General features: G+C 41.4%; 1 protein-coding gene across 5 annotated transcripts in view; it reads right to left on the reverse strand.

The window, feature by feature from the left end:
* LOC148879636 (cyclic nucleotide-gated ion channel 1-like) overlaps nucleotides 1–21,490 on the reverse strand; it is a 47,327-nt gene extending 25,837 nt beyond the window's left edge. The window contains exons 1-3 of one of the 5 annotated variants that reach the window (XM_088961235.1): nucleotides 21,112–21,420; nucleotides 20,626–20,697; nucleotides 19,562–19,792 (exon numbers count right to left, since the gene is read on the reverse strand). In XM_088961235.1, the coding sequence (XP_088817361.1) occupies nucleotides 19,562–19,593 (32 nt within the window). In that variant the 5' untranslated portion in view covers nucleotides 19,594–19,792; nucleotides 20,626–20,697; nucleotides 21,112–21,420. Of the gene's footprint in view, nucleotides 1–19,561; nucleotides 19,793–20,565; nucleotides 20,698–21,004 lie in introns of all 5 variants that reach the window. The other 4 variants (XM_088961232.1, XM_088961231.1, XM_088961234.1 and 1 more) reach the window with 4 other exon arrangements.
* Between the last annotated feature and the right edge of the window lie 1,179 nt (nucleotides 21,491–22,669).

The following is a 22,669-nucleotide window of genomic DNA, read 5'->3' on the forward strand; positions in this document are numbered from 1 at the left end:
TTATAAAAATAAGACCATTTTGGCTTGTATTTTTCCTTCTAGTTTATATTGTCCTTTGGTTTCAGGAGGGACTTTGGAGATTTTAATGCCAATTATGTTATCTCCTTGCTGAATTCTTTGAAAGATGTTTTACTTCTCCATTTGGTTGTTTCTCTTACTTCTCCTTTTTTAGATCATTTAATGTTTCCCCTCTACCCCACCCCTTTCTGGTTAAGGCCCTAGAGGAAGATCCCATCCATCCTAAAATTAAAGGATTCTACTAGGGAGCCACCTTGAAGATCATTAATATGGATGAAATGCTCCTACAGAGAGAAAATTTGGTTTATCTCCCCTAATGTGTCCTTCAGTTAATTGAAAGACAAGGAGGAAAATCGAATACTAAGTAAGGAAGAATCAATCCAAGACAGTAACTTAAGACAAGGGACCTGCAAGAGAAATTCGGTTGCTCACCAAAATTCGAGCAGAGATGGCACAGGCAGGGATAAATGACAGAGCCTCGGAAGTACGAACAAGGGTGAAGTCAGCCTAGGTGGCGATCAGCTAAGCCCTATTCAGAGCGTGGGAGGACTAACCCTGTCGATTGTCTCTTCTCCTATTCTTTCAGACCCAGGTATGGCTGTGGTTTCGGTTTTAGATACTAACGTCTGCTCTGCCTGTGATGTCAGTCTTTCAGATTCCAGTAGTGCCCCTGTACTGAATACCCAAGGATTAGAGGCTGACAATGAGGAGGGTGGGGAGTTACAGGAGGGGGGTAAGAAGGTGGTGAGGGTGGGTAAAGCAGATTCAAGTGAATTAGCTAGGGGGGAATCTAAGGAGGGCAGTGGTAATTTGGAGGAGGAGGGGAACAGGAGGAGTGAGGTAGGGGGGGAAAGAAAGATAAGGGAGAGGAAGAAGAGGAGTCATTAGCTGAATTTGTAGGAAAGTTAGGTTGCAAGGTGAAAGATCTAAATGAGCTGAAAGGGTTGTGAGCTTAGGAGCTGTATTCGAAGTAGTAGAGAAGAGAAGAAGACCTCTGAAATACTGTGAATGTCGAACTGAATAGCTCAATCGACAATACTGTTATTTATATTAGAATGTAGTACAATGATACAAGGAATTACTAGAATGCCCCTGATTAGTGATGGGACACCTAGACAACTTAAAACATTAAACAGGCTTAGGCCCATTAACACAGGCCCAGTACAGGATAACTTAAACTTAAGTATAGGCTAATAAGAACTCTTATCAGCCGAACACTCATACATAAAGAGACTTCAATCCAACACTCCCCCTCAAGCTAAGCATGGATATCAATCATGTTTAGCTTGCCAAGTATGTCCTTGAACTTTGTTGCTGCTAGCCCTTTAGCCAATACATCTGCAATTTGCATCTCAGATGGAGTATAAGGCACACAAAGTTCTCCCGAGACAATTCTCTCTCTAACAAAGTGTCGATCAATCTCAATATGTTTTGTCCTGTCATGCTGCACGGAATTGTTGGCAATGTTGATAGCAGTTTTATTGTCACAATACAGCCTGAGAGGACCTTCAGCCTTAATGCCAAGCTCATTAAGAAGAGTTCTGAGCCATAAGAGTTTAGCAACCCCGTGGGCCATAGCTCGATATTCTGCTTCTGCACTTGATCTAGCCACTACATTTTGTTTCTTACTGCGCCATGTGACCAGGTTTCCTCCCGCAAATGTACAGTAACCTGAGGTTGATTTTCTGTCTCCAACAGACCCAGCCCAATCTGCATCAGTGTAGGCTTCAATTTCAAGTTAACTATTTTTTCTAAATAGAATTCCCTTCCCTGGGCAAGTTTTCAAGTACCTGAGAATTCTTTCAACTGCTCTCATGTGAGGGATCTTTGGTGAGTGCATGAATTGACTGACAACATGCACTGCATAGGCAATATCTAGCCAAGTAAGGGATAAGTATATCAGCTTTCCTACCAATTTTTGGTATCTCTCTCTATCACAGTAGTCCTCACCCATTGATTCTTGTAGACCATGGTTCTGTTCTATTGGAGTGTCTGCTGGCCTGCACCCCATCATGCCTGTTTCCTCTAGGAGATCTAGCACATATTTCCGCTGACATGTAGATTCCTTCTCTTGATCTAGCAACTTCAATCCCGATAAAATATCTCAGATTTCCCAAGTCTTTGATCTCAAATTCTGAAGCTAGGAACTCCTTCAGTCTCTTTATCTCTTCCAAGTCATTCCCGGTAATCACCATATCATCCACATAAACAATGAGTGTCGTAAGCTTGCTATCCTGTCTCCTTGTAAACAATGTATGATCTGCACCACTCTGAGTGTACCCCACTTTCTTCATGGCCATACAAAGTCTCTCGAACCATGCCCGGGGAGACTGCTTCAAACCATATAATGCTTTCCTTAGTTTACACACCTTCTTGCCAACATCATAGCCTGGTGGAGGTTCCATGAATACCTCTTCATGAAGATCACCATTTAGAAAAGCATTCTTCGCATCCAGCTGATGAAGTTCCCATGAGAAATTTGCTGCTAGTGACAATAGAACCCGGATTGTGTTGAGCTTTGCTACTAGGGCAAAGGTTTCTTTGTAGTCAATTCCTTCCTTTTGAGTAAATCCCTTTGCCACAAGTCAGGCCTTGTACCTCTCGTTTGACCCATCCTCCCTGTGCTTTACTATAAATACCCACTTGCACCCAACAGTGCCCTTCCCCTCTGGCAGGTCCACTAATTCCCAAGTTCTTGCTTTCATTAGGGCTTTCATCTCTTCATTCATAGCTTCTTTCCACCTTGGATCAGATGTTGCCTCTGAGTACCTAGAAGGAACATGTACAGAGGAAAGAGCAAACACAAAGGAGTGATAGGTAGGAGATAACTGTAAGTAAGAAACAAAATCAGCTATGGAATGTCGGGTGGTACAAGAACGGACAGGCTTACGAAGAGCAATAAGAAGATCCAAATCCGAAGTATGTGAGTCAAAATTACCTTGAATTGTAGAGACAGATTGATCCAAGTCCAACTGGTTGCAGTCATGAGGTTGAGTCATTTTTCCTTCTGTTGTAGGTAAGTATCTCCTTTTGTTGCCTACTGGAATCTTCAAGAGCAGCTGCTGCATCAGAAGGAGTAACTAGCACATTTGGAGCCTTACTAGGTTGACCCGGAATGTCACAGTTAGGAGTAGTGGAAGATGATGGAAGACCTGAGTCAGATAGGGGAACAAAAAAGGAGGGAGAATGAGAATCCTCTTCCAATTCACTAGTCTCCCCCTGAAGAGGATTCTGAGAAGACTGGAAATAGGGTTGAGACTCAAAAAAGACTACATCTCTGATGACATACTTTTTCTTGGAGACAGGATCATAACACTTGTACCCCTTTTGTGTAGGAGAGTACCCCAAAAATATTCCCTTTGTAGCCTTGGGATCCAGCTTGGTTTTCTTTGGATCCTTCACATGTATGAAACATATACAGCCAAAAACCCGTGGGGGAAGAGGAAATTCTGGAAGAGTGGGACATAAAACAGAGAAAGGGGTCTTCATACCCAATACGTTAAATGGCATCTGATTTATCAGGTATGATGCAGTGAGTACAGCTTGAGACCAGTATTGCTTGGGCACTTTGTGCTGGAAAAGTAGGGCTTGAGTTGTCTCCAATAGATGTCTGTTCTTGCGCTCAGCAACTCCATTTTGCTGAGGGGTATTAGCACAGGATGATTGGTGTAACATGCCAACATCTTTCATGAATGAGTTAAGGGATTTTTCAAAGTATTCAACAGCATTGTCTGACCGAAGTTGCTTAATCTTCTTATCAAATTGTGTTTCAATCATCTTGCAAAAAGCCATAGTTATCCGTGGTACTTCATCTCGTCCTTTTAACAGATAAATCCATGTGCACCGAGAATAATGGTCAATAAAATTGATAAAGTAACGGAAGCCATCAATGGAAACAATGGGTGAAGGTCCCCAAACATCAGAATGAACCAAATCAAAAGGAGCTTGAATTTCATTACTGGAAGTTGGATACACTGTTCTACATTGTTTTGACATTTGACACACACCACAAATTAAACTCTGACTTAGAATGCCCTTAAACAATTCGAGAAACAACATTGCTAATGAAGAGAAAGACACATGACCTAGCCTAGCATGCCACAGGTGCAGCCTAGCTATTGACTCCACACTTTCCGGACTGGTAGCAGCATAAGTTTGTAGGGCTGAGCCGATGTCTACATCAAAATAGTAGAAGCCTCCATACTCATGACCACTCCCAATCATTCTCCTCGTCAATCTGTCCTGGAAGACACAATGAGTAGGGAAAAAAGTTATACTGCAGTTCAAATTTTTTGTAAGCTTTGAAACAGACAAAAGATTAGAGGTAAAACTAGGAACATGTAGGACTGATTTAAGAGAGAGGTCCTTGCTTAGGTCAACCACCCCCTTTCCAGAGATGGTGGAGAAAGACCCATCAGCCACTCTCATCTTATCCTGGCTAGACAATAAATGATATGAAGAGAATAAGGAGGACATATGTGTCATATGGTCAGTTGCTCCGGAATCAATCACCCAATAAGTGGAATCAATGGAGCTAGTTGCACTAAAGGCAAAGACTGTACCTGATCTGGCAAGAGAGGTGGAAGCAAAAGAATTGTTTTTCAGACGGGCTAATGCCTGGTTGAGAACCTCTAAATCACTAGCCGTGAAGCCCAAAGTACCAGCTCCAGAGGAGTCAGCAACCTACCCTATGGAGGAAGAAGACACTGTTGGAGTACTTTGTGAGTTGTCATCACTGTTGTTGTTGGTGGCAAGATTCCCACTTGTCGTATGACCCTTATGTTGTCTCTTGTCCTTTCTCAATGCAGCTGACTTCAGATGAGGATACAGGACCCAACATTTTTCTTTTGTATGTTTCTCACCACCACAGTGGCTGCACTTGAGGGACTTCTTGTCTGGATATCTGTTTCCCTTAGTGGAGACTAGGGCTGAATGTTCTCCAGATAGTTCAGTTGACTGTGTTTGAGAATCAACTTGCATCTCCTTTCTCCTAACTTCTTCATTTCTCACCAAGTAATAGACATGGTGTAGCTCCGGTAATTCATCTCTCCCTAGAATTTGTGACCTTATACCCTCATACACTGGGTCCAGGCCAGCCAGAAACTTGAAGGCTCTGCTCTCTTCAATTTGCTTATCATGTCTCTCCTTGTCCCTGGCATTTTCCCAATCCAATATCAAGTGATGATCAAGCTCTTCCCAAAGGCCTTCCAGAGTTGCAAAGTATGTTGCAACCGTCATATCTCATTGCCTTAGAGCTGCAATGTCTTGGTTCAACCTGTAGATTCTAGCATTATTCTTCTTCTGGTCGTAGGTCTTAGATACCTTTTCCCAAATCTTAGCAGTTGTAGGGAAATGATGAACAGTTCTGGCAACCTGAGGAGTCATGAAGGCCAGCAACCAAGACATGATTGTGGCATTTTCCTTGCGCCACACGACATGCTCAGGACTGCCGACTTCAAGTTCCTTCTTGCCCCCATCTAAATAGCCTGTGAGATCACAGGAAGTAATGAAAAGTCTTGCTGAGACGGACCACTCTCTGAAGTTATACTCATCCAGCAGCCCACTTGTAATCTGCAAGCTGTGCAGATTAGGGTTTTCCAGGTTTGAGAACCTTGCAGCAGGTCTGTTATCTCTAGAGGAAACTTCTCTGGATAGTGAGGACATCCTGACTTCAGTCTTAGAATAGATGGCTCTGTTTAGAGCTGGCCGAAGTGTTCACAGTGCTGGACAATTAGGTGCTGGTAGCTCGCTAGGTAGACTTCACTTGATAACCGACCTGAAATTAGGGCTCTTTACCACTGTGTTGTGCAAGTCTTGCTGGAGCTTTGAAGCTGCAACTGTAGAAGAAGCTCTCCCCCTTTCAGCTAGTGCTAGGACTGCTGAAATCAGTCTTCAACTAGGTCTGTCCTATACAGACCTCTCTTAGTAGCCAAATAGCTACTATTTGATGGAAATAACCTAGTAGGACATCTGCTTCTGGGTCTTACTTCCCTTGAGCCCTACAACCAAGGGAAACCCTAGGTTCGAACTTGCTTTGTTCTCTTACAACCCTAGGTTTTCACTACAGCAACCCAGAAAAGAAGAAAGAAGATGAAAAGACAGCAAGAGAAGAGAGAGTGCGTCGACTGAAACCAGGAAGAAGCTAATGCTCTGATACCATGTGAGCTTAGGAGCTGTATCCGAAGTAGTAGAGAAGAGAAGAAGACCTCTGAAATACTGTGAATGTCAAACTGAATAGCTCAGTCGACAATACTGTTATTTATATTAGAATGTAGTACAATGATACAAGGAATTACTGGAATGCCCCTGATTAGTGATGGGACACCCAGACAACTTAAAACATTAAACAGGCTTAGGCCCATTAACACAGGCCCAGTACAGGATAACTTAAACTTAAGTATAGGCTAATAAGAACTCTTATCAGCCGAACACTCATACATAAATAGACTTCAATCCAACAAGGGTATTTACGGACTGAAAAAGATGGCGGGAATAGGAGGAAGAGAAGGTTAGGTGAAGCCGAGAAACTGAAGTTGGAAGTGGATGAGGGCAAAGAGGCTAGAGTAAGGAAAGGGAGGGGAAGAAAATGAGGCTATTAGAAGGAAAGGGAGTGGGGGTAAGCAGAGGTGTTGAAGAAATGAAGATTGTAAGCTAGAATGTGAGAGGGTTGGGGGTGTAAGGAAAAGAGCTTTAGTAAAGGAGGTCTTAAAGAAAGAAAACCCAGACATTGTTCTAATTCAGGAATCTAAACTCATGTCATTTGATAAGAGATGGGCTAGGAGCGTGTGGAGAGCGAACGGACTAAGCTGGGTTATGAACTCTTCTTGGGGCTCATCTGAAGGGTTAATTACTTTGTGGAATGATGAAGTAGTGGAGGGAGTGGAAGAGTTAATGGGAAGGTTCTCAATTTCTATCAAATTTAAACAGGTGTCAGATGGGTTTGAATGGGTCCTCACTAATGTTTATGGCCCCAATGGTTACAAACAAAGGAAGGAGTTGCGGGAGTGCTTCTTTGCCTCACCTTGTTACTTTCTTCGGTGAACCTAGTCACATTGAAATCCCCTCCTACACACCATGGCCCCTCCCATGAGGAAGTTCAATGATTTCATTAATGGTTTTGAGTTAAAGGAATTGAACCTTCTTCATAATAGCTTTACTTGGTCTAATCTCCAAGCCGAACCTATCTGTTCCAAATTAGATAGGTTCTTGTTCACCACAGACTGGGAGGAGCATTGGGGAGATTTGGTGTCAAGGGCCTTACCTAGAGTTACTTCTGATCATTGGCGTATAACGATATGTAAGTCTGGTCTTGGTGGCTATGGGCCTTCTCCCTTTAAGTTTGAAAATATGTGGTTACTTTACCTAGACTTCAAAGACAAAGTGAAAATTTGGTGGAATGAAAGTAACCCGAAAGTCAATTGGGCTAGGATGAAATTCCATTGGAAGATAAAAGAGATGAAAGTCAAAATTAAGGAATGGAATACTATACATTTTGAGAGGATAGAAGAGAGGAAGCAGCAGTTGATAAGCCAGATAGAAGAGTTAGATGCGAAGGAAGAAAGTGGATGTTTGGGGATCGGGATAAAGAACTGAGGTGGGAGTTAAGGAAGAGTTTGGAGGACATAATTTTCAAAGAAGAAGTAAGTTGGAGGCAAAAATCTAGAAACAAATGGGTGAAGGAAGGAGATAGGAATACAAAATTTTTCCATGCAATAGCCAATGGTAGAAGAAAGAAAAACACCATATCTAAGTTGGAAGTTGATGGGACAGCCTTAACTCAACAACAAGAGATTGTTGGGGCTTTTGCGAACACTTTAAATCCATTTTCAGAAAGCCTCTGCAAGAGAGATTAAGGATCGAAGGGTTAGATTGGCCTAAGCTCCCTGATGAGTTGAGGTCGTGGCTGGAAAGAGAGTTTGACTTAGAAGAAATCAGGAATGCCATTTTCTCCATGGATAGATCTAAAGCCTCGGGCCCTGATGGTTTCACGATGGCCTTCTATCAAGATTGTTGGGAGATAATTAAGGCTGATATTCAAGCAGTGTTCTCGGAATTCTTTCGAAGAGGTGTGAAAAACCCAGGCCTAAATTCTACTTTTATTGCTTTAATTCCAAAGAAGGTTGGGGCTTGTCACCCTAAAGAGTTCAGACCCATCAGTCTGGTTAACAGCCCCTACAAGATCATTGCTAAGGTGTTATCTAGAAGAATTAGAGTGGTGCTCCCCTCAATTATCTCCTATAATCTAGGTGCCTTTGTGATGAGTAGGCAAATTGTGGACCAAATCTTAATTGCAAATGAGAGTGTGGAGGATTACAGAAGTAGAGGGGAGAAAGGGTTGGTGTGTAAGCTAGATTTGGAGAAGGCATATGATCTAGTTGATTGGTCTCTGTTGATGGAATTTTTAGAGTCTTTGGGGTTTGGGCAAAGGTGGTGCAAGTGGATAAAAGGGTGCATTAGAACTGCCATTATTCTGTGTTAGTAAACGGCAAAGTGGTGGATCACTTTCCAGCTGTTCAGGGTATTAGGCAAGGGAACCCTCTCTCCCTGTTCCTCTTTACCCTAATTGTTGAAGTGTTAGGGAGGCTTATTGAGAGGGCAGACTCCAGAAATCTGATTAGTGGTTGGAGAGTGGGGAGGGATAGGGTTCCGGTCACTCACCGACAATTTGCAGATGACACAATTTTGTTTTGTGATGGCAAGGAGATTAGTGGGGTGAGCAATCTAAAGATGGTGATTAAAGTGTTTGAACTAATGACTAACCTCAAAGTAAACCTTGATAAGAGTTGTGTTATTGGTATTAATATGAGTGAAGGAGAGGTGGAGGAAAGGGCCCGAGCGATAGGTTGTGAGATAGCTCATTGGCCACTGAAGTATTTAGGGCTTCCTTTAGGGGATAATCCTAGAAAAAGGAGTTTTTGGAATCCGGTGATTGACAGGTTCACTAAAAGGCTAGCTTCTTGGAAGAAGAATTACTTGTCTTTGGGGGGTAGGATAACCCTGATTATGTTAACATTGGCATACCTTCCAGTCTATTACTTGTCGGTGTTTAGAATCCCTGAAGGAGTTTGTAGGGAGTTGGAAAAACTAATGAGGAACTTTTTATGGGAACCCGGGGAGGAGAAAAGGGACCATAGAGTTAACATTGGTACATCTTATGTAAGAAGAATGGTGAAAGCTGTTATCACTTGCTTGTTTCTTGCCCTTTTGTTTCAAAGATTTGGTGTTGGTTCTTTTCTTTATTTGGTTGCAGGTGGCCCTCCCCTTCAAGCGTGCAAAGCTTGTTCAATTCCACTCCAGTGAGGGGTTTAAAGAAGAGAAGTAAAATTTTGTGGAGATGTGCTAGAGCTGCTATTTGTTGGACGGTTTGGGAAGAAAGAAATCAAAAATTATTTCATGACAAAGAAAGAAGCAAGGAAGCCCTCATAGGAATTGTTTATGTTAGGGTGGCACACTGGGTCAATTCTTTGAAGCTTTTTGAAGCTTATTCAGTAGGAGACATCATTAGAAACTGGGAAGAAGTGGCTCGGTCAGCTCCTATGTCTAGTGCTATTAGACCTATTTGGACTCCACCAGATTTGGGTTTCATCAAATTGAACTTCGGTGGTAGCAGTGAAGGTAATCCAAGCCCTTCAGGCATAGGTGGTTCAGGGATGAAGAGGGTCGAATTATTGCTATGTTCTCAGGATCTATAGGCTGAGGGGATTCTCTGAGAGTTGAAATCCTGGAAGTTCTAGAAGGAGTAAAAAGAGCTAAGCAGTTGAATATTAGTAAGTTGCTCGTGGAAGGAGACTCTCAATTGATTGTTAGTTGGTTGCAGAAGGAAGAGTCTAGCCTGTGGAAGTTCTCAAATGAAAGAAAGAAAATCAAGCAGCTAACTCAGAATATGATTGTAAGGGTTCAATGGGCCAAGAGGAGCACTAATTCCATGGCTGACACCTTGGCTAGACAGGGGATGGGAAGATCTAATTTCTTTTGGGCTATATTGTAATAGGTGTTTTCAATTCTGTAAGTGAGGGTTAATATGTCTTGCCCCTCCAATCTGGTTGTAATTTCCATATATTTTTAATAAAATTACTGTTATTGATCAAAAAAAATGTGTCCTCCAGTTAATAGTCATGAGTATGTCAACCACTTATTCTTATGTTGATGTTGCCCTTTTGTTTTGGTTGTATAGAACCACCTTTTTCCCCTTGTTTAACACTTCTATAGCACCTCCTCCAGATATCATGGATCTATTAAAAAATTTAACTAAACCACAGTTATGGACACACCGACCGGCAACACACTGCGGCGCAGTCATAGGCAGCAGCACGCACAGCAGGCCGCACAACAGCAGGCACCGCCCAGCAGCGCCGTACAACAGCATGCACCGCCCGACAGCGCGCAACACGCACCGCCTGACAGCACGCAGCACGCACCACCCGGCAGCGCGCAGCATGCACCGCACGGCAGCAGCACGCACCACACGGCAGTAGCACGCACCTCACGGCAACAGCACTGCGAGACGCGCGCACCGTCCGATAGCAGCAATAGGGCGGGGCCCACATGACAGCTCATCAGGGTGGATCCACACTTATCTTACCACATCAGCTCTGCTCACCAACTCGCCACCAGCTACACCATTCCTTATCCCTTATCCCTTATCCCTTATCCTTATCTTATCTTATCTTATCTTATCTTATCTTAAGTAAGAGTTGTGTTACCTTTAGGAGTAGGTAATTAGGAGTTTGAGTTTAAGTTGGATTACCCTAGCCTAGCCGAATCCAACAACGAACCCCCTTTTGTAATTTTCTATTTAAGGAGCTAGGAGTTGAAATAAAGGCATTTAGTTTTTCGACCAAGAAAGGTGTAAGGAGAGTTCGGGTGGTCTCTTGGACAAATCACCCATTCGGAGAGTTCAGGCGGTCTCTTAGACAAATCACCCATTCAGTTTTCCACAATAGGGTCTACACACAAGGGAAGGCGCAAGGGAAAGCAAGAGGTTCCCCCCGTGGACTGACCCGTGACGACATCCTACGCGCGGGCCCATAACAACCACTCACAACCAAGAGGGAGAAAACATGTGGAGATATAGAAAGGTTACTATCTTTTGGAGTGTGGTGTGAGAGGAATGCAAGAATTTATTATAACACAAGGCAAGAACCCACTTCCATATCTTGTCACATTGAGAGTAGCACACCAGGTCACAACTAGAGATGAGCTCAAAGGAGCCTCTATTGATTGCATCCTAAGAGGGTGGTAGAGTGTTGTCGGTTTTGCTCAACAAAGGAGGCTCATTTCATAGTCTAAGATTACACCTGCTAGTAATATATTGAAATTTATACTTTGATGGCTCTGCCCAAGGAAACCCAGGAGAGTCAAGCTTTTTTTGTATTATTTAGAGATCACTAGCATTCCTCTGTGATATTTCTTGGATGGATTTAAATAATCTTAACAAAAGAGAAAGAGAGAGATGCTTTGGAACCCTATTTCCTTATCTTAAATCAAATGAAAGATTAAATGGCACGTGCAAATGTACATGTAAGAGGAGATAGTTGGGAGAGGAAAATAAACAGACTACAGTTTTGGATGGTGGTCTGGACATAAGGCCATGGCAAGAATTGGCACTATATGGTTAATATGATATAAAAATAGTTTTGGACCTTTCAGGTCCTATGGGGGAAGACACCCCTCTAAGGGTTGGGCTGATGGTACTACTTCAAGGATTAAAATTTGCATTCTCCTCAATCAAGATAGAAAAGAAACTGAAAAGAAACTGAGGTTCTTTTTATGAGCTGGGTGGAGGAATAATTTCAAGTTTAATTTGGTAAGGTGGAATTCTGTGTGCATATCAAGGAGAACTGGTGATTTAGGAATCAGAAATCTTAAAGTTGTTAACAAGGCTCTGCTTGGAAAATGGTGTTGGAGATTCAGCAAAGAGAGGAGCAGCCTCTGGAGAAGAATCATTGCAGAAAGGTATGGACTCACAAACCAAGGGTGGGACTTGGGTCCTGGTTTTCTCCCTCAGGGTTGTGCCTTGGGGAGCAATGTTGTCTCTATCTCCCCTGATTTACTAAAAGTAATTCAAGTTCTGGTATGACAATTGGTGTGGGGACATTGCTTTAAAGGATAGGTTCCCCTCTCTCTGACATTGCACAGGATAAAGATGTTGTAGTGGATAAATGTTTTGACTTGAGGAATGGTGAAGTTATATGGAGACTCTTGACAGTATGGCCGGCCAGAAATAAGAGGAAGAAAAGAGAAGAGAAGAAGAAGAGAGAAGAGAGAGAGCAGAAGAGAAGGGATTTGCAATGTAACAGTGCTGGCGGCGCCAGCCTTTATTATAATATATATAGGGCGGAAAAAATAACAAGGGAAAAAGCAGACATAACAGAAGTGAAAAAACGAAATAAAAAAACACTTTAACTATCCAAACAGACCCTAACACCAACAACTAAATTATTTTAGCACTCCCCCTCAAGTTGGAGCATAGATGTCAATCATGCCCAACTTGTCACACAAATCTTTGTGCCGCACATGATGAAGACCTTTGGTGAAGATATCTGCAAGTTGTTCTTCTGAGCTGACATATGGTGTACAGACTTCTCCATTTTCAAGTTTCTCTCTGATAAAATGCTTGTCCACTTCAATGTGTTTCATCCTATCATGCAGGACTGGATTAGCAGCAATATTGATGGCAGCTTTATTGTCACAGTAGAGTGACATAGGATTGCTCACTGCGAAACCCAATTCACCTAACAGATTTCTTATCCACATGATTTCAGCAACCCCATGAGCCATCACTCTATACTCTACTTCAGCACTAGATATAGCCACCACACTTTGTTTTTTACTTCTCCATGTGACCAGGTTTCCTCCTACAAAGTCACAATACCCACTAGTAGACTTTCGGTCATTGACTGCTCCTGCCCAATCTACATCAGTATATACTTCCACCTTTAAGTGACCATGTTTCTGGAACAACAAACCAGCTCCGGGAAACTTCTTGAGGTATCTCAAGATCCTCTCTGCAGCTTCAAAGTGAGTTGTCCTAGGGTTGTGCATGAATTGACTAAGGACACCCACTGCATAGGCAATATCAGGCCTGGTCATAGACAAATAAAAAAGTCTCCCCACGAGTCTTTGGAACTTCTTCACATCTTTCAAAAACTCTCCCTAACTGTCTCCTGGATGATGATTAGATTCAATTGGTGAATCAATTGGTTTTGCCCCCAACTTGCCTGTATCTTATAGTAGATCTAGTACATATTTCCGTTGGGAAATAAAAATGCCCTTATGAGAGCAGGCAACTTCAATTCCAAGGAAGTAACGTAAGGGGCCTAGATCTTTCACCTCAAATTGAGCGGCTAAGAATTTTTTTAGTCTTCGTATTTCAGCCTCCCAATCTCCTGTGATCACTATGTCATCCACATACACAATAAGAGTTGCAATTTTACCTTCACCTCTTTTCACAAACAAAGTATGATCTGACTGGTGTTGTTTGAACCCCATCTGTTGAATTGCTAAATGGAACTTACTAAACCAAGCCTGAGGTGATTGTTTCAACCCATATAAAGATTTTTTTAACCAGCACACCTTTTGTTCACTACCTTTGGCACAGAACCCTGGTGGTTGGGTCATGTATACTTCCTCTTCCAAGTCACCATTCAAGAAAGCATTTTTTATGTCCAAGTGGTGAATTTCCCAGTCAAGATTTGCTGCCAATGAAAGAAGAATCCTGATAGAGTTCATCTTGGCTACTGGAGCAAAAGTCTCTGCATAGTCCACTCCATATACCTGTGTAAAGCCTCTTGCTACCAGTCTAGCCTTGTATCTTTCAACCGTTCTATCAGCCTTGTGTTTCACTGTGAACACCCACTTGCAACCCACTGATTCCTTCTCTTCAAAAAGGTCTACCAACTCCCAAGTGCCATTTTTGTGTTAAGCATCAATTTCTTCCTGCATTGCATCTATCCATTTAGGTTTAGATAAAGCTTCTGCCACATTCTTAGGAACAGGGACACTGTCCACAAAAGAGAGAAAGGCATGGTATGAAGGTGAAACATGATCATAGGACACAAAATTAGAGATAGGATGATTAGTGGTACAAGACCTAACACCCCTTCTCTTAGCAATAGGAATATTAAGATCATTGATGACAGGTAAATCAACACTTAGAGGAACAGACATATCAACAGGAGCAAGTGTACCTAGCTGATGAGACGGATCTGCCTCGGGTGAATCCGATGATGTTGGTTGCATAGTGTCAGGTTCCACGGCTCTTGAACTCTGGTGGCTTTTATGGCGACGATGAAAAACCCGGAATGGAGGAGGATCGGGTAAAAGAGGTAGTTGAGTTTGAGTCGCCTATTTCTCCTCAACCCTACTCTCCCCCTTAGGAGAAACCGAGAAAAAATGTTGATTCTCAAAGAATGATACATCAGTGGAGACATAGTACTTGCGAGAGCTAGGATCATAGCAGCGATACCCCTTTTGAGATAAAGGGTAACCAAGAAAAACACAAGGAATAGCCCGGGGATCAAGCTTACCACGAGTAGGGGACAGATTATGGACAAAGCAATGACACCCAAAAACACGCATCGGAATGGTGGACAACGGGGCTGTAGGGAACAAAAGCTTATGTGGGGCCTTATACTCTAGTAGCCGAGAGGGCATGCGATTGATGATATATGTAGCACACATGACAGCATCCATCCAAAACCGTTTTGGCACATTCATATGAATTAATAAGCCACGAGCTACTTCGAGAAGGTGGCGGTTCTTCCGTTCAGCCACACCATTTTGTTGGGGTGTCCTAGCACAAGAGCTTCGCTGAAGTGACCCACTCGAAGCAAAAAACTCCGTGAGATCACTATGAAAATATTCCTTCGCATTATCCAACTGGAAGATATGGATTTCCGTTTGGAACTGAGTGAACACCATGTGTTGAAAATCTTTCACAATTTTTGGCACTTCATCTCGAGATCGCATAGGATAAACCCAAGTGTATCTAGAATAATCATCAATCAAGGTAATGAAGAACTTATAGCCAGCCTCAGTAGGTAGAGTAACAGGGCCCCAAACATCAAAATAAACAATATGAAATGGAAATTCAGATCTTTTATTTCGCAAAGGTAAAGAACTTCTACAATGCTTACTCAATTGACAAGTCTGACACAGTAACTGACTCACTGACAAGGACTCAAACAACTTTGGAAACATAACTTTTAATGACTAAAAAAAAAGATAACCTAGACGACTATGCCATAAATAGGCTTGACTCTCACTTGATGAACTCATGGACTCTGTAGCCACAAGATCAGCATTATTCTCCAACATGTAGAAACCATCCACCATGCTTCCTCTACCAATCGTCTTCCCCGAGGCCAAATCCTGAAACGCACATGAAGACGGAAAAAAAAGTGACTGAGCAGTTCAAGGAGTGAGTTAGACTACTAATGGACAGCAAATTAATAGGTAATTTCAGAACATACATTAGGAAGGGTAAGGCCAAGTGGGAGAGGTATGGTACCTCGGCCAGCTATGGTAGAAAAAGAACCATCAGCTAGTCTTACCTTATCTCTCCCAGAGAGAAGGTTGTATGTCTGAAACAAATTTGACTTAGCGGTCATGTGATTTGAGGCTCCGGAGTCAATAATCCAAGGAGAATCATTGGTATGAGATGACACATGGAAGGTTGTGGCAGCATTACCTAATGTAGACGCAAACGAGGTAGAGGGAATAGGACCAGAATCCATCTGGCGGAGAGTCCTACCATACAATTCCAAATGTTCACAAAAGGAGTTGATAATATCTTCCTTAGGTTCAGAACTGGGATGCCTCTCCTGAGTTACCAAAGGACTAGTCTTTGTCGACACCATATTAGCTGAGTTATACCTTTTTTGATTTTGCTGGCCTGGTTTCTTGCCCTGATCAGGTGTTGATTTCTTACCCAAATCCTATGCCCATTTAGGTTTTCCATGGAGATCCCAACATGTATCTCTCGTGTGTCGTGTCTTCTGGCAGTGAGTGCACCAAAGTTTGCTCTTATCATCTATTTTTTTCTGAGAGTCACCTTTTTTAAAACCACCTCCGACATTTGTGTCTAAATTTCCCCGGACAGCTAGGGCAACTGACTCCCCTTCTACACCATTCATCACACTTCTACTCTCTTCTGACTGCACCAAGGCATACACCTCCTGAACTGATGGCAAGTCTTTACTACCCAAGATCTGCACCCTGATGGACTCATACGAAGGATTCAGCCCTAGGAGGAAGGCAAAAACTCGTTGCTGTGATACAAGTGACTTATATGCCTTTGCATCTTCATCACACTTCCAATTCACATTCTGATAGTGATCAAGTTCTTTCCATTTCGATGTCAAATCAGAATAGTACATCAAGAGACTCCTCTCCCCCTGCTTGCAAGTAGAGGATTCAGCTTGCAGTTGATATATCTTGGCATAGTGTCTCTGCTCTGAATAGGTGGACTTCGCTTGTTCCCATATCTCACAAGCAGTTTCAGCCCACATAAAAGTCTTCCTTACTGGTGGCAGCATGGAAACCAAGAGCCAAGACATCACCATACTATTCTCTTGGTTCCACCTATCATATTCAGCACTTCCATACTTCGGTTCCTTCACTCTCCCATTGATGTACTTATTTTCCCCCTAGCAGTGATGTAGAGTTTTATTCCCCTAGACCACTCAAGGTAGTTCAGACCATCAAAGGGAATAACAGCCATGGGAAAACTTATATCCATTCCCCCACTCCATTGTGGCTCCTTGAAATCTCTGAAGTAGCAGAATTCTCAGACGACATGGTCAAAACAGATAATCAGTCCCAAACACCAGACTTAGGACCCCTCCTTACCCCACAAAACAATGCTCCACTCAGTCCACACCCATACACTTGGGTTTAAAAACAAGCTGAGCACAAACAGTACCAAATTCAGGACAAAACAGAGGCAATATTCGGCAGATTTCAGACCTGTACGGTTTTAACAGTCCCAACCCACCAGCCTTCCAAAATGTCTAAAGCCATTAATCAGCAGGAGAGATCCTTATCACTTATAATCAAGTCAAATTATTGAGATGACAGGTCATCCTTGACCTACAGTCGCCTTAAAACATGAACAGGATCACACGATCCAAAAAAAACAAAGGTATACAGATCCAACAGCATTCAGCAGCCCAGATTCATTTGGTTTTCACTTGGTACACGACCCAGAAGGGTAAAGAAGAGAAAACGGAAGAACTGTACCAGTTGTAGAGCTGTTTTCCTCAGTCCAGATTCAAATCTCTGTTCCGCCCAGGTTCAGCAGGTCTGTTTGATCTGTTCTCTCAGTAAAGGTTGTTCGATCTGCTCTCTTTAGTCAGTATTCCCGCTATGATACCATCTTGACAGTATGGCCGGCCAGAAATAAGAGGAAGAGAAGAGAAGAGAAGAGAAGAAGAAGAGAGAAGAGAGAGCAGAAGAGAAGGGATTTGCAATGTAACAGTGTTGGCGGCGCCAGCCTTTATTATAATATATATAGGGCGGCAGAAATAACAAGGGAAAAGACCATTGTGCCCCTGAGTACAATAACAGACATAACAGAAGTGAAAAAACGAAATAAAAAAAAACACTTTAACTAGCCAAACAGACCCTAACACCAACAACTAAATTATTTTAACAGAGACCTACCTACAGAAGAAACCTTAATGATTGGGAAATAGGTCCATTAACAGATCTTCTAAATCAGATTCACAGTTTCAAGCCCAACCCATAATCAGATGATGAAAGAATTTGGGCTTGGGAGGCTTGTGGAACTTTCTCATCTATGTCTTTCTACAACCACCTCGTGGCCGAGGAGGAAGGAGGCTTCCCTTGGAATTTAATATGGAAGTCCTTTTTTCGCTAGAAATAAAGTAGCCTTCCTGGTTTGGACTGCAGCACTCGATAAGTGCATAACCACAGATCGGTTGGTCAGAAGGGAGATGCAGCTTCCTAGTCTCTGCTGCCCTTTCTGCACGGAAGCTCCTGAATCTTCCAACTACATTATTATCCACTGCAACTTCTCTCAGAAGCTTCGGGAAATGGCTCTCTCCTGTTTTGATGTTTCTTATTGTCCTCCTGCTTCAGTCCTTCAGCTGCTTCAGGGATGGACCATTGAGGGTCTGAATGCAAGTGGCAAGCTGCTTTGGAAGATCTTTCCAGCTGCTATCTTTTGGGCCCTCTAGAAGGAAAGGAACAGTCAGATTTTTGATAATCTTTCTAATGACATAGTTTCAGTTAAGGACAAAACTATGGGTCTTCTTTGTTCCTGGTTAAGTGAACAAAACCATAGTTTCACTGAAGTTCAGCTTATTCCTTTTTTGCAAACTGGACCTTTTTTCATCTGATCTATCAGATCTTTTGTAAATTCCTAATGTTAAGGTCCTCATTGTACATGGGCTGGTGTATCTAGTTTCCTTTGCAATATAATACTTTACCTTTTTCAAAAAAAAAAGGTAGAATAATGAGATGGTGGAAGAACACTGTCAGGTAGTAAACTAGTAACCGATAGGATGCCTTCTTCTGAAAACTGGCCTTAGGAACTCAGCTTTATGATCGTTAACGAATTCATTGGCTCGTTCAAGTGGATCCCTAGATTTTTTTTTTCTGTGTGTGTGGGGGGGGGTGTGGGGGGGGTTGCATCTGATATAAAGAAAGAGTGAGGCATCATGGGAAGGAACCAAATAATCACAAAACTACTAGTAATAACATTATAGACCACAGTTGCACACAGTAGCACACACTTCGGTTAAAAAAACCAGAGCCACTACATTTTGGGTAACTCCCCCAGAAGGTCTTTCTAAACTGAATTTTGACGGAAACAGCCAGGGTAACCCAGGACCATCTGGCATTGGAGGAGTATTGAGGAATGAAAATGGCAACATCATATCCTTATTCTCAGGCCCGATAGGGATAGGGGACTCTACAAGAGCTGAGATATTGGCTGCAGTACAGGGAATTTGGATTGCTAATCAACTAGGAGTGGAGAACCTTTTGATTGAAGGGGATTCTAAAGTGATTGTGGGCTGGCTGTCAAATCCAGACTCAGTGGTTTGGAGTTATAAGGATCTCATCAAAAAAGTTAAATGTTTAACAAGGCACATAACATGTAGATATCAGTGGATGGGTAGGGAGGTAAATGCTTTGGCTGATCATCTTGCTAAACAGGGGTCTACTAGGGACCATTTATTCTGGGCAGAATTGTAATTTTATTTCTGATCTCTTGTAATGGTTAGGGGAGGCTGCATCTCATGCCTCTCCAAGGATTCTTGTAAAATCTTATTCCTCTTGTTTAATGAAATCATTTTCAATTATCGAAAAAAAAAACATTATAGACCAGCTTGCAACTCTGTTATGCGGTCCAAAGTGTGACTGATGCTTATCCTTTCTTATAACAAACTAGTTGTCAATATGGAAACAGTAAATAAAAGGGGGAAATCCATGAAATAAACAAGAAACATACTAGAATATTGAATTAAAAACTAATTAACATGAATAAGGTACACACACATGCTCCAAAGAAACTAACCTCACAAACTTCTCTTGCCGTCTGTTCATCATTTTAGTTTGTTCAGTGAACAATGTTCAATACAGAGAATCAACCTTTGAATTCTCAAGAATGAAATCGAAGTCCTTCCATGTTCTAGATGCAGCCTTTTATCGCTACCACATGATAATGCCAGTCCATGAAATGCAGAACAACTTCTAGATAGGACCACTCTCTCTTCTCTCAAAAGCGAAGTGTACCAAAAGGCAAGGCCTGGCAAAAGGCATAAGCTTTAAAATAAATATCACATGTTTAAAGGCAAAACATTCTCGAGAACAGGCAACTACAACGGATTTGCATCATCTACTTAAATGAACAATAACAGCTAGTGTTTCAATAACAACTAACAGTAATCATGCAAGCCTTTTAGCTCAATAAATATGCACAAAATACAAATATATCATGAATTGCAAATTCATATGTTTAATTTGATAATTAAAATTTCAATGGTTTAGGTTAGAAATGCAACATATAATAAAGAACCACCTGCTTTTGCCCCATTTACAGGGTAACTGATATAACATTTGAGCTTGAGATAAGCCCAGACTTATGGATATTATGCCATAAGGTCATGGTGCTTAGCATTGAGGCACCATTCAACACTCAAATGTGGTCTAGGGGACCTGTGCTTAACCTTTACACCTTTTGTTCCCTCTCAACTACTTATCTCCCATAAAAATAACTTAAGCTTTTATGAGTTTACATGAGAATACATGAACATAGCCAATGAGAAATATTGGATAATTGCAAAAAAATGCTATTGGAATCCCCAAAATACAAAATGGTTACAAGAGCCTGCACATTACACACACTTCAGCACACTTTGACATAGCAATAATCCAACAGCCGTGCTAATAGCACAGCTTGGGCTGAAACGTATTTGGTCTTGTTTTTAGATAATAACTATTTTCTATTTTTTGCATATTAGCAACTTATCTTAAACTCATGGAATTATGTTTTGGGACTTTTGGATTTCCATCTTGTACCATCATGAATCTTCAGTGTCGAAACACCCATTAGTGAAAGCGCCAACTGCATTAACTAACCATTTCAGACCCGTAGAGTGGTCATCTGAAACGAAGCATTTACAAAATCCCCGTTGCTTTAATACCAGCCACCTAAAAAAAAATAAAAAAAAAAAAGCCAATAAAACAAAACTCCGGATTAACTGAGTAAACATGCTTAAAAAGTACCATAGATCGTGAAGTTTTAGTTGAAACTATGAGGAGAACTAAATTCGAACCATTTCTATCGTAATTACATGGTAATTCTAAAAAAATTTCAGAACTCGAACAAGTAAAAGATAGTTGACCCATACAATCAGACTTACGGGGACAGTAACTACAGTAAAACAAATGAAGCAGGAAAAAGAACTAACAAACCAATGAGAACTCCAACCATTTATGACAATTTGCAAGAGCTTACCTGGCTTTCTTGCACAGTTCAATTCAGAGTGAGACGAGGAGAAATCAAGCAGAGTCGGGACCGAGACAAAAAAAGGATGGAGCGGATTAAACAAAGGACAAGATTACCTGTTCCATGGAGGTTGGAAAGAACAGGTGTTCTTCCAGAGAGAGAGAGAGTTTCTTGAATTACAGGCGGACTACCGATGAAGGTTCGTGGAGAAATCTAGGGCAACGACCATCTGAATTGTTTATTGGTTTATTGGAGTATCAAAAAGCAGGTTTGGTTGTTGTACAGTAACGATAGATAGGGAGAGGCGATGAAGATGAAGGAGTCCACGACGGGAGATCAGTAAGAATGACTGGCTATGGGGTCCATATACATCAGGAAGGACTATGGAGAGATTCTTTAGAAAGTTGAGCGCCAAGATACTAATCAAGTAACTGTTTCCGTTGGACGGGTCAAATACCGTGCAGAGCTTCTGTTGACGAAAAAGCCAGTCACGCCGGATTGGATTGGATATCATTTCGATCTAAAGCCGTTGAAAAACTTTTGCTCCTTTTTGCAAATGGTCCTTTTAACGGTGGATGATAGGCCACGCGTCCTTTTCTAAAAAATTTCTGAACTTGTTGGAGTGGGTCGCTTTTTAAGTTTTAACGTAACCGTGAAAAAGGGTTAGAACTTTGAAGAATCGAAAGTCTCAAAGTCAACTCTATTAAACCATTTCATGGCAGCTGGTGGATCGAGGGGATAAATAGATGCTCTTAATAACACCAATTCTTTTTTCCAAACTAATGAAATCAATTCATTGTTCCATTTATATATATATATAAAGAGAGACTCGTATTAGATGCACAAATTTATATATCAAGCTATCAACCAACCACTGAACCACGTTAAAGGCCTCTTTCGTTCACGTTTTACAAATTTAAAAGTGTATTTTCATATTGTACTTTAGGCTTTTTTGTAATACAAATATTATTTTGTCTCGTACATATTTTGTATCATACACATTTATATCTTATATATTTATATGTACTATTTTCAAACTTAGCCTTGACGTTTTAACGTTTAACAAGATAATCAGAGATGATTTCCTGACCACGAGAATCTTATTCAGGCCTATCCATAATACATCACCCCCCATGAATTGGTAACATCTCCCCCTGTATAATATTATGCAGAGGATGAGATATTCTTTATGTGTGACTGTAATAATCGTGAGCAGAGTTCTCGGGGGCAAGAGATCCGAACTCATTTAAAGATACCACATCTTTTGGGGACTATGATACTTAGGTTCTGTGTAATATCATTGTGGTTTCTCCATGAGACTTTTGGACTTCATCAATATAATTTTTTGAGGAATATATCTTGTAACATCATATAATTTAATTAGTAACTTCATCTATATAATTTTTTGAGAAATATGTCTTGTAACATCATATAATTTAATTAGTAACTTCATCTAGAGAGATGCATTTATGGGATTTATCATTAGTCATTTGGTTGAGAGTAGAAATATCTGTATCACAAATTTTTATTGAGGGATCTAAACATTGCAAGTAAAAATAACAACGATACCAAATGCAACCTTGATATTTAGTTTAATTTGATACTTTATTTGGAAGGGTAATATTCTTCCAAAATGCTATACGAACCAACCCAAGTTTCACCCCTACTAATAGC

This window comes from Nelumbo lutea, chromosome 1, assembly GCF_056320005.1.
Source record: "Nelumbo lutea isolate HS-2025 chromosome 1, American lotus-T2T, whole genome shotgun sequence".
Lineage (NCBI taxonomy): Eukaryota > Viridiplantae > Streptophyta > Magnoliopsida > Proteales > Nelumbonaceae > Nelumbo > Nelumbo lutea.